The 16496-nt window shown below is 31.5% G+C and overlaps 1 protein-coding gene and 1 pseudogene across 2 annotated transcripts; one reads left to right on the plus strand and one right to left on the minus strand.

Annotated features, from left to right (window-relative positions):
- Positions 1-389: 389 nt before the first annotated feature.
- LOC123203720 (putative disease resistance protein RGA3) lies at positions 390-3822 on the plus strand. Of its 2 annotated transcripts, none has more exons than XM_044620176.1 (2): positions 390-3430; positions 3533-3822. In XM_044620176.1, exon 1 carries the CDS (start codon positions 498-500, stop codon positions 3384-3386), a length of 2889 nt encoding a protein of 962 aa, XP_044476111.1. In that variant the 5' UTR covers positions 390-497; the 3' UTR covers positions 3387-3430; positions 3533-3822. The 2 variants fall into 2 exon arrangements, with proteins under 2 accessions (XP_044476111.1, XP_044476120.1); XM_044620185.1 differs by having other exon boundaries at positions 3544-3822.
- A 1589-nt stretch (positions 3823-5411) lies between these two features.
- Positions 5412-10623, minus strand: LOC123196635 (annotated as a pseudogene).
- Positions 10624-16496: the final 5873 nt, after the last annotated feature.

A 16496-nucleotide genomic window follows, 5' to 3' on the forward strand; every position in this document is an offset into this window, starting at 1 on the left:
TATTTGAATTGGTATAATATTATTAGAAAAATATTGGTTTAATTAAAAATAAGTAATATTATTAAATAAATTTATAAATTAATTGAAAGTCAAATTATCAAATTAAAAATTTAATTCAAATCAGTTCATTCAAACTAAACTAACTTAGATTAACCACTAAAAATATCTAGAGGCAATCACTGAATTTTTAATTATCATTTTGATGTCATTAAAATTAAGTGCTAGTAAAGCTATTTTACTTGGAACTTTCGGACGAAAATACAATTATTGTATAGGGGTACTGTATATCAAGTTGAATGAGAAAGGGAACATGACTTTCAGCTGACAAATTAATAAAAAATATATATTATTATTTTTTGTTTACATTTTGAAGAGCAGTTGGCACGTGGACCGTGGATTGTGGATTATTACCTAACACAGAGCTCCATTTTCATACAACTAGTATTCCAGTTTCTCCTCTTGTGAAAATTATTCAATATTGTTTACCGTCTCTGAGTATGGCTGATGCAATTGTTAATCTCGCCTTGGAGCAGCTGGTTAAAATCACTGCTCGAAGGATAGTGGAAGAGGTGAGGCTAGTTGGTGGTGTCAAAAAGGAAGTGAAAAAACTTCGGAGCAATCTTGAAGCCATTCAAGCTGTGCTACTGGATGCAGAGGAGAGGCAAATAAAAGGCGACAGAGATGTGAGACGTTGGTTAGATCAGCTCAAAGACACATCCTATGACATGGAAGATGTGTTGGATGAGTGGAATACTGAAATCATGAGGTTGCAGGTTGAAGGAGATCCTGAAGATGCTCCTGCTCCTAAGCAGAAGGTACCTTCCTTCTTCCCCTGTTCTTGCTTTGGTATCAAAGAAGTTGTTTTGCGCCGTGATATAGCAGGAAAGATAAAAGAATTAAATAAAGAACTAGATAATATTGCCAAAGAAAAAGATGCATTCAATTTAAAGAAAATGAAGAGTACTAAAGCACGTAAACAAGTTCAAACTACGCCTTTTGTTGATGTGGCTGAAATACGTGGTCGAGTCTCTGAGAAGGATTTTTTAGTGAGCAAGTTGTTGGATGAGAGAAATGAAGAACAAAAAGACCTTCCTGTCATCTCACTTATAGGGATGGGAGGAATTGGAAAAACAACTCTTGCTCAACTAGCTTACAATAATGACAAGGTGAAAAGTCATTTTGACACAAGAGTTTGGGTGTGTGTATCAGATCCTTTTGATGAGTTTAGGGTTGCTAAAGCAATCCTTGAAGGATTAAAATGTCCTACTGATAATTTAGGTGAATTGGAGTCTCTTTTGCAATGTATTCATCAATCTATTACGGGAAAAAAATTTCTTCTCGTTTTAGATGATGTGTGGTCAGAAGATCACAACAAATGGGAATCATTTTATCTTTATCTAAAGAATGGTTCCTATGGTAGTAAAGTTTTGATTACAACAAGGAGTGATAGAGTTGCATTGATTATGGGGTCAGTTGATCCTATCATTATGGAGAAATTATCTGAGGATGAATGTTGGTTGGTGTTTACACAATTCGCATTTTTTGGTAGGCCTCTTAAGGAGTGTAAAAAATTAGAGAAAATGGGAAAAGAAATTGTTGCAAAATGCGATGGGTTGCCACTTGCTGCAAAAACTATCGGCAGTCTCCTACGATTTAAGAGACCTAGAGATAAATGGCAACAAATTTTAGATAGTGAAATTTGGACATTGGAAGAGATTGAGGAAGGTCTTTTCTCACCTTTGATGTTGAGTTATAATGATTTGCCATTTGAGATAAGACAATGTTTTTTATATTGTGCTATCTTTCCAAAAGATCATGATATAAAAAAAGATCACTTGATCAAATTATGGATGGCTCAAGGTTATCTTGGGTTTGACAATGATACAGAGATGGAAGTAATAGGCCAAGAGTATTTTGATCATTTAGCATCTCGATCATTCTTCCAAGAGTTTCAAAAAGACGATGATGGGAATATCGAAAGCTGCAAGATGCATGATATAGTTCATGACTTTGCTCAATTTCTCAGTAAGAATGAATATTTTACTGTAGAAATCCATCATGATCTAGTCATAAACACTTCCAATGAGAAAGCCCGACATTCGATGTTAACGCTTAACTACGGGGCTACACTTCCCATCTCCATTTGTAGCATCAAAAGTTTGCGGACTCTTTTAACTGATTGTGAAGATTCTGAACGTTCTATGTATTCGCTGCCTGATGATGTTCTACCAAATCTCTTTGGTGAATTGACAAGTTTAAGAGCATTAGAAATAAGTCCAAAATTTGGAAGATCGGATTTGATTACAGCGATTCCAGAAGAGGTAAAAAAATTGATACATTTGAAATATCTGAATTTGTCTGGTCAGGATGTGGAAGAACTCCCGGAAACTTTTTGTGAGTTATACAATCTGCAAACTTTGGATATTTCTCGGTGTATGCGGCTTAAAGAACTGCCTGAGGGGATGGGGAAGTTGATAAACTTGCGGCATTTGATGAATTATCATACAAATTCATTAAGTTACATGCCCAAGGGAATTGAGAAATTAACTTGTCTCCGAACATTGAGTGAATTCGTTAGCAGCAGTGATGGTAGTAACGCTACTCTTGCATGCTTGAAAGATCTGAAACATTTAAGAGGAAAGCTTGAAATTAGAGGGCTACAAAATGTGACCAATGTGAGTGAGGTTAAGAGAATGCAAATTCTCAGCAATAAGGAACACCTCTTCTATTTAATCCTTACTTTCAATGAAAGTGCAGAAGCTACCTATTTTGGTTACGCTAGAGAAGGAGAGAGGAAAATTGATGATGATGAGTTACTTCTTAAGGCTTTGCAACCCCTTCCAAATTTGGAGAAGCTAGATATAAACGGTTACAGAGGCAGCACTTTTTGTTCTGATTGGATCATGTCATTAACCGGGCTGAGGGAATTGCTTCTTGGCTGCTGCAACAATTGTATGCATTTGTCTCCCTTGGGAAAATTGCCATCACTTGAATCACTAAGGATATATGAAATGAGAGTGAAAAAAGTAGTTACGGGAATCGAAAGCGATGGTGCATTTTCATCATCTACATCAGTTATTCTCTTTCCCAAGTTGAAAGTTCTTGAATTCTCGTCGATGTCTGAATGGGAAGAGTGGGATTACGGGAATACAATCTTGCCATGCCTTGCTTCTTTGTCAATCAATTTTTGTCCAAAATTACGTGCACTGCCAGATGCCCTTCTCCAGGGGGCGAAAAAACTACAACATCTGGAGATTTCTTATAGTGATCTTTTGGAAGAACGTTACAGAAAGGGAACAGGAGAGGACTGGCAAAAGATCTCCCACATTCCCAACATCAATTTCAATGATTCATATCTGCAAGGAGGCCCATTCCCACTCCGTTGAGTTCTCAAATGGCTGCAATTACCATCATCCATCAATCCACAAAGGTAACTTCTCGGCATCCTCTAATACTTAAATGTAATGTTAATAGTGTGGAATGAGCAGAAATTTCGGATCTTTTACCTGTCTTTGACAAATTTTAATTGTAGGAGATGCGCAGAAATATTGAGCATGATGGTGGTTGCAGTGTTATGCTGAAAGGAACAGAGGAGATAGTTATGTAAAAAGGAAGTTGGAATTCACTTGTGTTACTCTTAATTTGTATGAGTTGTGGTTTGATTTTCTTCATAAAGTTGTTTGTTTTTAGCGTGCTTGGACAACTTTCTTTGTCAATAATTTGCATGTAATAATAAATGGTGTGTTTGATTGGAAATTAGGTGTAAAATATTAAATATATGTTATATGGTATGAGCTGAACATATTGATATATCATTTCTAAATATATATATGTGTGTGTGTGTGGTTTTAACTTTCATCTCTCCCTCTGGTATTATTCGAGATTGTTATGTTTAGTATTATTCTATTAGTATATATTTTAATCGTATTAAATTAGCTTGTAGGTTCGCTATTCCTTGTACATATTTTAATTGTATATAAAAAGTTTGGATAATTGAACTTCTAAATTTGTATATGTAATTAAGCATGCTTATATTTTAATTTTTCATTATCATATTGTATTTTCCTACTTTGAAATTTGAAATTTTTATCAATTTATAGTTTTATCTATGGTTTTAAAAATCGGATCAGATTAGTTACTTTGACTGGTTGAACCATCAACTACTAATAAAACCAATTTAATCATGTATAAAATCGAGTTTGACTAAATCAATATAAAAAATTGATTTTCTTTTTTAAAATTTATTATGAAAACTTGAACTACCACCTTATTTATCATATTTGAGAATATATATATATATATATATATATATATATATATATATATATATATATATATATACACACACACATCATCATCAAACTAAATTTATTTTAATGCTAAATAAGTTAGATTATATAATTAATTATTTTTGAATAATTAACCGGTTTAATTATCGATTGGAACATATCACTCTTTTTACTTAATTGATATCCAATCTAGTTATAAAAATATTAGTTTTATCTTTCCATTATGTTACAACTTTAAATTTTACCAGGATAAGTTTTGAGAACAAACTTTTTGAAATTACCCCTTGCCCTTCTTTTTAATTTGCTATACATATATTAGCTTACATTTCAACAAAAAGGATAAATTTTTTCTGTGATTATGCCATGGGAAATAAGAACTTTTATTCTTTTCAGGGAGTAATTTTTTTTTTTTTTGTTAATCATTAGTGTAACAATTTTTTATTATTAGCAAATATCATGATTTTTAAATTTCCTTTTGAATCATTATAACTAGGTTAATTTAAACAATAGATGATGGAAAAAGTTTAGAAAAACATATCAATATGCATTTGATTAAAGATTTCATTGGTCATTTCCACAAAATTATAAATATTAGTCATAGAAGTGTTGCTTCTGTCTCATTTGAGAGCCATTTCGCTAAAGAATTCAACTATTTTTTGTCGCAATGTTCAAAACTAGGATTAGATTCGAAACGAATTTGATTAAACTTGAAACGAGCTTGAATATGAATACGAGCTAAACGAACACAAACTCAAATACGAGTTAAAAAGAAGCAAGAAAAACAAACTCGAATCCAAATAGAACTCATGTTTGACTCACAAGCCGAGCATGACTTGCATCATTAAAAGAAAAAATAAAAGGAATGACATCGTTTAGGATAACCGAGTTGGATATCTCATGTGAATCCAAACCAAGTTCAATTTGTCCACATGAACTTAAACCAGGTGCTAACCAATTACAAACTCTTAAATCGCGAAGTGAGCTGAACATGACTCTCCATGCTCGACAAACCTGAACCGAAAATGAACTGAGCCCAACTGAGAACAAACTGAAAACGAGCTTCATCTTGTTCAAACTCGGTTTAACTTGAATCCAACCTTATTCAAAACTAAACACAAGTTATAGAAAAAAATGAGATTTACATCTCCTATAAGTAAACTTCTTAAAATTATGACACAAGTGTTAGATTGCTAAACAATTGAGAAGTCCCCCCTCCCCTCAATCCCCAACAAATAGGGGAAAATATTTTGAACTGAGGTTGTTATTTCTCTGATAAACTTGTTTGCCATAACAGGCTCTTTTTTATAAAGTACTCTAAGTTGATGTGACCTTTCTTTCTTCAACTTCCTGTACAAGTGTCATTGACTTGGAACTTTATGATCAACTACACCATATCGCTGCATTGCAAATACTTGCTCGCTGCATCTGGAACACCGAAATGATGCAGCTGCAGCACAACGCGTCCTAAGGCAGTAATAACAGTACCTGCCAACGTTACATTTTAAGAATTAAACTTATCCTGTAAACCAACCAAAAAAGAAAATGCATTTCAAAGAATATGAATATATGCAAGGAAACCTCTTTGCATTGCATATGTTAAACAAAAATAACAGCAGTTATTTTTCAGTGTTGGTTTGCATTTGGAGAACATATATTCAGCCAGATATGCCGAAAGTAGGGACTGTCAGAAATATATATTGAACTTACAAGTGTAAAGATTAAAACTCATATTACACAAAACCAATTGACTTGTGTTAAAGTCCAATCCACATACTTATATACCACTTATTTATATCATATTTATTAAATGTGAGACTTTAGTCTCCAATAGGGATGACCTCCATTGAGGTTTAAGATTTAGCCAAAAGACTTATTCCCACCCAACGTTTAGTGTACTCCTAAACTCCTACCTGCAAAATTTCAAAAACTCAAATACCTATTCTTCTGTTAAAATTTGTTGTTAGTATTAAGGATAAAATCATCAATTAACAAAAATTAAAAAAAGTAAAATTTTATCTTATTTTCCTCCCTTAATTTAAAAAACTAATAATTTTTCCCTACTCAAAGTTTGAAAAGTTAGCATTTCACTCTAAAATTTTTTTTTTCTTCTTTGACCACCTTCTCCATTCTAGCTGATAGCCAACACTTCTCGCCAAGCGTTCGAACACCATCTTCTCATCTTTAAGACGAAGACAAATGGTCTTTGTTTGAGAAGAAGACCCGTCATCGTTATCTCAAATGAAAATCATTCATCTAAGAGAGACGAAGACAACGCTCAGACGATGGGTGAGAAGCGTCGATTGTTGGCCAAACCAAAGGAGTGGCCGGAGAAGAAAAAAGAACTCTAAGGTGAAATGGTAACTTTTCAAACTTTGGTTTGAGAGAAATTATTAGTTTTTTAAATCTAAAAGAGGGGAAAAGAGGGAGGGAAATAAGATAAAATTTTAGTTTTTTTTTTTTTAATTTTATGTTAAATGAATGTTTTACCCTTAACTCTAACAGTGTATTTAAACATAAAGGTGGGTATTTAAGTTTTTAAAACCTTGTAGGTGAAAATTTGGAACACCAAACCTTGGGTGGGAATAAGTCTTCTGGCCTTCAGATTTTGTAAACAGGCTTTAGAGAATGTGGACTGTCTGATAATAAGTTTTTACAAAATAAGACCTTCAATGTTTGCCCAAAAGATTTTGTTACCAAGTTTTTAGAGCATATATTCAGTTATATACCTGTGTTGGCAAGGGCGGGCAAGAAATGTAGTGGTCGGATTTTCTTGGCAAATCGGACAACGGGTGTCATCTTCTACAGAGCTTGAAGATTTATCCTTTGACAATGGCGGAATATGTTTTTAAAAGTTGATGAGTTAAGAAGAGGGAGAAGTAACAACAACATTTCCTGCATCCAAGAAGATGACAAAGTGAGTAAGTACATGAAGGAATGCAACCAACCATATGAAGGACTGCATGAGAAGCTGTTACATAGACTTTGGCATTCAAGGCAGCAGGAAAAGAAAAAAGGCTCATCTTCAAGAGGTAGTCTTAGCATGCTTATTCCTTCCAACTCATGCTTAGGAAAAGGAGGAAAAGCTTGGTATATAAATATGCCCTTTCAACCAGCAAAACGTTTAACTTGTATACCTCCTACTCCATCGAATTTTGTTTCCAGCCAACATATTGATTGATGAATTTCCTCTTTAGACATTAAATAAGTTCTATGAATAATCCTACACATATGAACTTACTAATACAAACTAAAGTGGTAATCAAGCTGCAGAGCCACATATCTATTTCAATTGGTCTAATTGACTTTTAATTTCACTCTTCCAGTAACGTCCTGCCATTACTCCAAGTTAAATAAAGATACTCCACAATATAAGTTTCACCATGTTAACATTTTTGGACAACACCTAGCAAAAATCTTCCATGTTTATCACAGAGCACAAAATTATAAAATGAAACTACACAAAGTTCACAGCATGTGAATGGCCAAACTTGTGTAAACAGAGGAAAAAATTACCGAAAATTCATTCCATACTAACTGGCGATTCATGTACTCAAAGCTAACAGCCCGATTCATGTTAGGGGTCCCATAGACAAGCCTTGCTCTCAAAGCTCTTTCAATGAGGTTCCTATAACTGCATCAGAACAATACAGTAATTCATTATTCAATAATTCTAGAATTTGAATGCCCTGTCTTAATATCCCAAATTAGAGAATAGAATATGTGAAAAAAACATATTTCTAGTATCAGTCTACAGAAACTAAACGTGGAGTTCCTAGAGCTTAAGAAATTTCATGCTATTTCAAAATCCACTGGCAGAGTGTTAGACCTCCGATTCAGAAGGTATACAAGAGGAAACATATCTCTTCCGCTGAGTTGACACATTCAATTGCTCTTGCTCAGGAACCATACACGTGGAGAATGGACAAAGTTTGGATGGAATGAAACATAGCTACAAAAAGAGGGAAGAGATAGAAGCAAGTCAAGAATTGAGTTGAAGTTAATTTGGGAAGGCAGTAGCTCTGTGAGTGATTCTAGCACACCTATTGCTAGTGCATTCGCCATTTTCCTTTTCTGTTTTCCATTTGCGAATACATGTTGAGTTGAGGATAAGCAGTATGCATACTTCAGATTCTTCTCTACTACTTTTGCTTAAATGTGTGGTGTTGGGGGAAATTGCCTGCCGGAGTAATCAGGTTGCTATCACATAGTATTCTCTGAGAATTTGTGAACTAGATAAGTTGATATGCCACATGGTTAGCTTTCCAAATAATTTTATCTTGTGTAATTCACTTTACATAACTACATTATCAATTGTTAAATTACTAATAACATCTAACTTTACTATACTCGGCAGTATAGCAATGTTTTCCCACCATTCTTTTGCCCCTACAGTACTTATTTTCCCCAAGGCAACCTATATCATCCATAACTTCATTTCAATACTTCTGTTTCTGTTGATAGAAAATGTTCTCTCAGAAATTACCTTCTTGTATAGAGAAATATCAGTAGGTTGGCAAATGTGGCAGCCTTATAAATTCCTTCAATGCGTTGTATTAAAAACCATGCTCGTCGTGCCAATGGCCTCTGAATAACAAACAAAGAAAATTAGTTCCCCCTTAAATCCAACACCACCACTGTGCTTACAAGGATATGCCACAAGCACAATTAGAAATATAATTCTTCCAGGAATGAGAATAGTTGGCACAGGAAAGATTGAAATGGTACCTGCTCAGAGTCACCCCACCTACGAAAAGCAGAAAATGATTGTAGGCGGGCCCTTATATACTGTCCACCAACAGTACTGATGCAATACCAAAACTTTTGAGCAATTGTAAGGCCAGGTCCCTCCAAGCCTGTTCTAACTGCAGGAAAAAATACCAAAAAAAAAAAAGAAAAACAAGTAACAATAGGTTTGTAAAAGATAAAGCTGACATAAGAAATACCTGAATGAAAAGTTGTCACGGAAATATATATAACTTTTGGAATTAGAACACAGACAAACTCCTAGTCACTAAGTCACACTTCATAAACCTTTAACAATTTTGACCTCAAAACAACTATGTATCATGATCTGGAAAAGAAAACATTATTTCAATAACCTTACAATACACCTTGTACTTTCACATACCAGAAGCAGATACCATTATACAAATTTATAGCAAAAAAATTCTGTTACCGTGCAATTAGAATGATGATATAGATCCTTGAGAATAATAACTAAACTTGCACCGTAAATCAATCCTTAACTGCATTTGTAACAAAGAAGCTCACTAAAACCCCATACTTCTCAATCCTTAAGTATTATACACAAAATATAGAGCAGAAAGAAACTACTAATTAGAACTACTAAAGAAGCTAATTTTCAATCACATAACTAGTAGCACAAGCAAGAGGTTCAGACCTTACCTCTTGCTCTTGCTTCCACTGCACGTTCATCTCTATATCTCAAATTCATTAGAGCATTCCCTGGAGTTGCCTTATCTACCCAAATTGAGAACCGCCAGATGAGAAACTCAAGGAACGCATCAAATTCTGGTTCATATTGAAATAGCATTCCTGGCTAATCCCAACAAAAGAGTGAAACAAGATTAAAAATATTGACCAAAGAACTCCAAGTTAAGTGTTATGCTACTAATGCTTTCAATTACACAATACAGTACCTTCATCAAAGAGAAGACCTTAACCAACTGTTCTTTTAACATGGCTGACATTTCAATGTCCAATCTTGCAGCATCAAACTGATTAACTCTTGATATTGAAAGAGGTATTGATGACTGTCCAAAAGACACACATGAACCACAACAAAAACAACATAAAGGAAAGGTTACAAATACCCAGAAAAATAAACAAGTCAACAAAATTAAACCATGACAACAGCACTTGACATAAAATTAGGAGACCCAATATAAATACAAGCTCAATTTTCTCAAAATTTGCTACAGACACATCCATGAACTAATTTCAAATTCAGTTTATCGTGAACATTCAACGTTCATATGGAGTTATCACTCAGCAAATTCAACTAATTATTCCCAAAAACACAAATTCCCACGAAAGAATTTTCCAATAAATTCTCATTCTAAGTCATCGGACTTTAAAAAGGTGAGCAACAACAAAGCCCTGAAACGTGATTTACAGAAAGAAAACACAACATGAACAATAAGAGATAAAACTTAAAGGAAAGTTCATTTTGCGAACCTGATGCGATAAAGCAAGAGATTTCCAGGAAGGAAAGAGTCTTTGATAAGTATCAATCCATGTATGTTGTGCTGGAGGTGTAGCTACGTTGGTACTCGTAATACTCATTTGTGATGCAGGACTGTAGAATTTGCTAGGGCTTAGTTTTTATGTCATAATATGGGGGTTAAATGCAATGCTTCACAAGTATGGGGGGTTAAATGTAATTTAGGATAAATATGGGGGGTTTTGGATATTTTACATTGTAAAGGCATTTTGATATTTATTTATTTATTTCATTACTTTTTCTACCTCTCATCTATATAAACCCTCCTCACTCACTTTATTTACACACACTGAAATTCGAATTCTATACGTTGAAATATCTTAAAGTGACGATACTCAAAAAATCGATCGAAAATCATGAAAATACGAATTGATATATCCTAAAATAGTGAAATTCGAAAAAACGGAACTGAAATTTGAATTCTATACGTTGAAATACCGAAAAGTGACGATAATCGAAAAATCGTTCGGAGATCTTGAAAATACGAATCGATATATCCTAAAATTATGAAATTCAAAAAAACGGAACTGAAATTCGAATTCTATATGTTGAAATACCTTAAAGTGACGATACTCGAAAAATCATTCAGAAATCATGAAAATACAAATCGATATATCATAAAATGATGAAATTCGAAAAAACGGAACTGAAATTCGAATTCTATACGCTGAAATATCTTAAAGTGACGATAATTGGAAAATTGTTTAGAGATCTTGAAAATACGATTCGATATATCCTGAAATGGTGAAATTCGGAAAAACGGAGTTGAAATTCGAATTCTATACATTAAAATACCTTAAAGTGATGATAATCGAAAAATCATTCGAAACTCGTAAAAATACGAATTGATATATCCTAAAATGGTGAAATTCGAAAAAACGGAACTGAAATTCAAATTCTATACATTGAAATACTTTAAAGTGACGATAAACAAAAAATCGATCGAAAATCTTCAAAATACTAATCGGTATTTCCTGAAATTCTGAAATTCGAAAAAACGGTACTAAAATTCAAACTCTATCAGTTGAAATACCTATGAATGTCGCTAACCGAAAAATCATTTGAAAAATTGAAAAAAACGAATCGATACATCTTATAAACAAAAAAATCGAAATATTAAGTTGAAATTACGTCATTACATCGTAAGTTGTATCAAAAAGCAGCAAAATTCGAAAACTCGAATTTAAAATTTGAAAAATACATATAGAAAAACTTAAAACAGAAAAAACGGATATAAAATTCGAAAATTATACGATCAGAAATCGTTGATAAGAAAATTCTCAATTTAACCCCTCATGAAAATTCTTTAATTGGAAATGTCCACTGTTATATGATAAATTTCCAAAAAAACCGTTGTGTTGTAAAGAATCTCATCCGGCTCCCTAACATTTTAAAAAACCCATTTTACCCCCTAACTAACCATGCCCAATACGCTGCCGTGGGAAAATTCGTCTTGCCGTGGGAAACGCCGTTCCCACGGCAAGACTGTCGATCCATTTGGCAACCATTTTCGACTAAATTTTGGTCGTTTCGACCTCCGATTTTCACATACATCAAAGCTAGACGTTGTATAACATAAAACCTCTCAATCAATTCAACAAAAACAACCAAAAATCGAAACATTTTAAGCATTGTTCAAACCGTAAACCCTAAAATTTTAAACCCAAAATTCTTAATCAAATCTCAATAATATCAGTAATAACTTGATCCAAAAAAGATTACAGGAGATATACTAACCTTATTTGTCATTTGCGGTTGTCAAAACAAAAGAAAATAAACAAAAATGACGTTCACCGTGGGATTGCCGTGGGAGGTGAGAAGCTTTGGAATTTTTTATTGCTTGTACAGTGAAAATTTGTTGACTTTATATATGGGGGTAGTTTCATCATTTCACAAAACCTGGGTATTTTTACTTAAACCTAAATTTTTCAGATAATTTCGCTTTGACCCCTTCAATTTTGCCTATTTTTAATAATTTCCCTAATAAAAATTCATAATAATTATGAGCTTATATTTTTGTTTGAACAATTTTTTTGCCGACAATGTATCATTGAATGAATAAAAAAGACATGGACCAAGTTTGCCGTCAATCTGTGTCCTGGGTGCCGCCCCTGGAGGAATTGTAATCATTAGCATCTTTGCAGACAAAATCTGTCAGAAATCTTAATTCTTGCAAGCTTCACCAACCAAATATTTTATTTTGTTTTGTATTAATTTATATTAATATCATATATTATATAATAAATTATATATTATATTATATAAAATATATAATATATTATATGATATTATATGATAATATATTATAATATAATAATATAAAAAAAAATTTTATTAATTTATATTGATGACATATATTATATGATTTGTATGGGATATTTTATTTTGCAGGATCATTTGAGCATCTTTTCAGAAATCTTAATTCCCGCAAACTTTTTTTTTTTTTGAAAATTAGCCACCGGTGATTATGCATAATTTGAATTATTTTGCGGGATATTAATTAAAATAGACAGTCGCATTCCTGTCTAAACCTTTTTTGGCAACAATTTTTACATTTTATCTTTTTAAGCAAACCGTTGTTTTCATTCCAAAAATACCCCTCGTTTAATTTCTCACTTTACCGTAGCATTTCTCCGATTATCTGCTTACCTTTCACGAAAAGCATTAAGATTAAACTATCGTAATATTTATAAATTGAAAAACAGATTAATATTTTATAAAATAATTTATTCTTATATATAAAAAATATTACATTTTTCTCTAAATTATCTGTAATGAATAAAATTTATAAATTAAAAAATAGATTAATATTTTATAAAATAATTTATTGTTATATATCGAAAATGTTAAGTTTTTTTCTAAATTATCTGTAATGAATAAAATTTATAAATTGAAAAACATATTAATTTTTATAAAATAATTTATTCTTTTATATAGAAAATAATACATATATCGAAAACGGTATGTTTTCCTTGAACCGGTGCATTTTCTTGTGGAAAGGGGTGTGGGTGCGGGAATATAGAAACGGGTGCGGGAATTTCGAAAAGGGTGCGGCAATTTCTGAAAGGGTGCGGCATTTGCTGAAAGGGTGCGGGAATTTGGTAAGGGGTGCGGGTGCGGGTGCGGGTGCGGGAATGGGGTGCGGTGGTGCTGCGTGCGCGCGCGCTCTGGCGTCGCGTGCGTGCGTGCGCGCGCGCTAGCGCTGCGTGCGTGCGAGCGCGCGCGTGCTGGCGCTGCTTGAGTGCGTGCGCGATAGCGCTGCGTGCGGGTGCGAGAACGGGGTGCAGCATTTTAGTAAGGGGTGCGGGAGCGCCAGCGCGCCCCCGCACGCACGCTACCAGCTCACACGTGCGTGCGCCCGCACCCCCATTCCCGCACCCGCATGCAGCGCCAGCGCGCGTAGTCCCGCTCGCACGCACACGCACCCCTTACCAAAGTCCCGCACTATTTCAGAAAATGCCGCACCCTTTTAATTTTAATTTTAATTTTAATTTTAATTTTAATTTTAATTTTAATATTATAATATTATATTATATATTAATATATTAATATATATTAATATATTATATATTAATACATATTATATTATATTATATTATTATATAATAATATAATATTATATATTATATTAATATATTAATATAATATAATATGTATTAATATATAATATATTAATATATATTCCACGCAGTGAGTTGCCGCACAGTTCCACGCACCCTTTTAACAAATGCCGCACCCTTTTAGAAAATATCGCATCCTTTCAGAAATTTTCGCATTCTTTCAGAAATTGCCGCACATTTTCAGAAAATGCCGCACCCTTTCAGAAATTGCTGCACTATTTTCGCAATTTCCACACACCCTTCACGGTTGGTGCACCCTTTCAGCGATTCCCGCACCCTTTCAGCAATTCCCGCACCCTTTCAGAAATTGCCGCACCTTTTCAGAAATTGTCGCACCATTTCAGAAATTGCCGCACCATTTCCGAAATTCCCGCACCCATTTCTATATTCCCACACCCACACCCCTTTCCACAAGAAAATGCACCGGTTCAAGGAAAACATACCGTTTTCGATATATGCATTATTTTCTATATAAAAGAATCAATTATTTTATAAAAATTAATATGTTTTTCAATTTATAAATTTTATTCATTACAGATAATTTAGAAAAAAACTTAACATTTTCGATATATAACAATCAATTATTTTATAAAATATTAATCTATTTTTTAATTTATAAATTTTATTCATTACAGATAATTTAGAGAAAAACGTAATATTTTTTATATATAAGAATAAATTATTTTATAAAATATTAATCTGTTTTTCAATTTATAAATATTACAATAGTTTAATCTTAATGCTTTTCGTGAAAGGTAAGCAGATAATCGGGGAAATGCTATGGTAAAGTGAGAAATTAAATGTAGGGTATTTTTGGAATGAAAACAACGGTTTGCTTAAAAAGGTAAAATGTAAAAATTATTGCCGAAAAAGGTTTAGGCGGGAATGCAACTGCCAATTTTAATTAATATCCCCTATTTTGCAGCAGCATTGATGATCCCTTTGATAACTTTTGCAAACATGCTCTCATTTTTTATTATATCATATTAATTTAATATATCTTATATTATATTATATATATATATATATATATATATATATATATATATTATATCGTATTATCAAATACATATTATATATTATAAAATATTAATAATTATGATTTAAATTATAATATAAATATAATAAAATTATATTTTTTTAATTCAGTTTAATTTAATTTAAAAAAATTTTAAATATTTTTTTTATTTTGACATATAAAATCTCTTACAACACATCAAATCGAATTGAATCCACCGTCTTTGATTTTATATAACAAGTGCTTGTTCGAAAATGTTAATTCAACGCTCGTGTTCTAAAAAATAAATACATATTAATAAAAGAATATTTGCTATCGATAATATATATTATATAATAAGATACATATTATATTATATAATATATTTATTATATCATATAACATATTATATCATATTATATGATAACATATTATAACATATATAACATAAAAAAAAAATTGTATTGATTTGTATCGATAACATATATTATATGATTTGTATCAAATATTTTATTTCAAGCGTGTGTATAATTTGGTTTGAATCGTAAAACCAAACCGAATTATTTAAAAATTACAGTTTTGTTTGGTTTGGTTTATAAAATAGTTTAATTTGAGGTCAAATTATTTTAAACTATTTTTTGCAATTTAGATTACAGTTTGAACTATTTTTAAATTAAAATAAATTGTAAACCATATTTTTTAAAAATATATATATGTTTGACAAAATCTTCCAATAAGTAATTAAATGTCTAATTTATTTTTTCATTTTCTTTAAATGTATATTATAAATATATATGATATTTATTTTACATATTTATATTATATTTTAAAAACTATAATTTAATTAATTAAATTAAATTTTATATATATATATATATATATATATATATATATATATATATATATAAATGAATGTTTTTAATATTAAAAAAAAGAATAATTTTAAAAAGATCTAATTATAATAGTTTAATCGTATATTGAAACTTTAATTTTTATTGTGTATCATATTATATGATACATTTTTAATAAATAAAATAGTAAAATATTAGAAAATTATTTTGACATATTATTATTTCGATAAATATCAAAAACATTTTTAACATTTTAAAATTTTTGATATACACTCCTGTTATACTATCATTTTTCTAAAAAAGTGTATTAATTTGTATCGATAATATATATTATATAATATGATACATATTATATCATATAAAATATTTATTATATTATATTAATTTAATACACTTTATGATATGTATTATTTTTTTATATATATTATATTATATTATATCATAAAATACATATTATATTATATGAGATATTTATTATATCATATTAATTTAACA

Source organism: Mangifera indica, chromosome 2 (assembly GCF_011075055.1).
Source record: "Mangifera indica cultivar Alphonso chromosome 2, CATAS_Mindica_2.1, whole genome shotgun sequence".
NCBI lineage: Eukaryota > Viridiplantae > Streptophyta > Magnoliopsida > Sapindales > Anacardiaceae > Mangifera > Mangifera indica.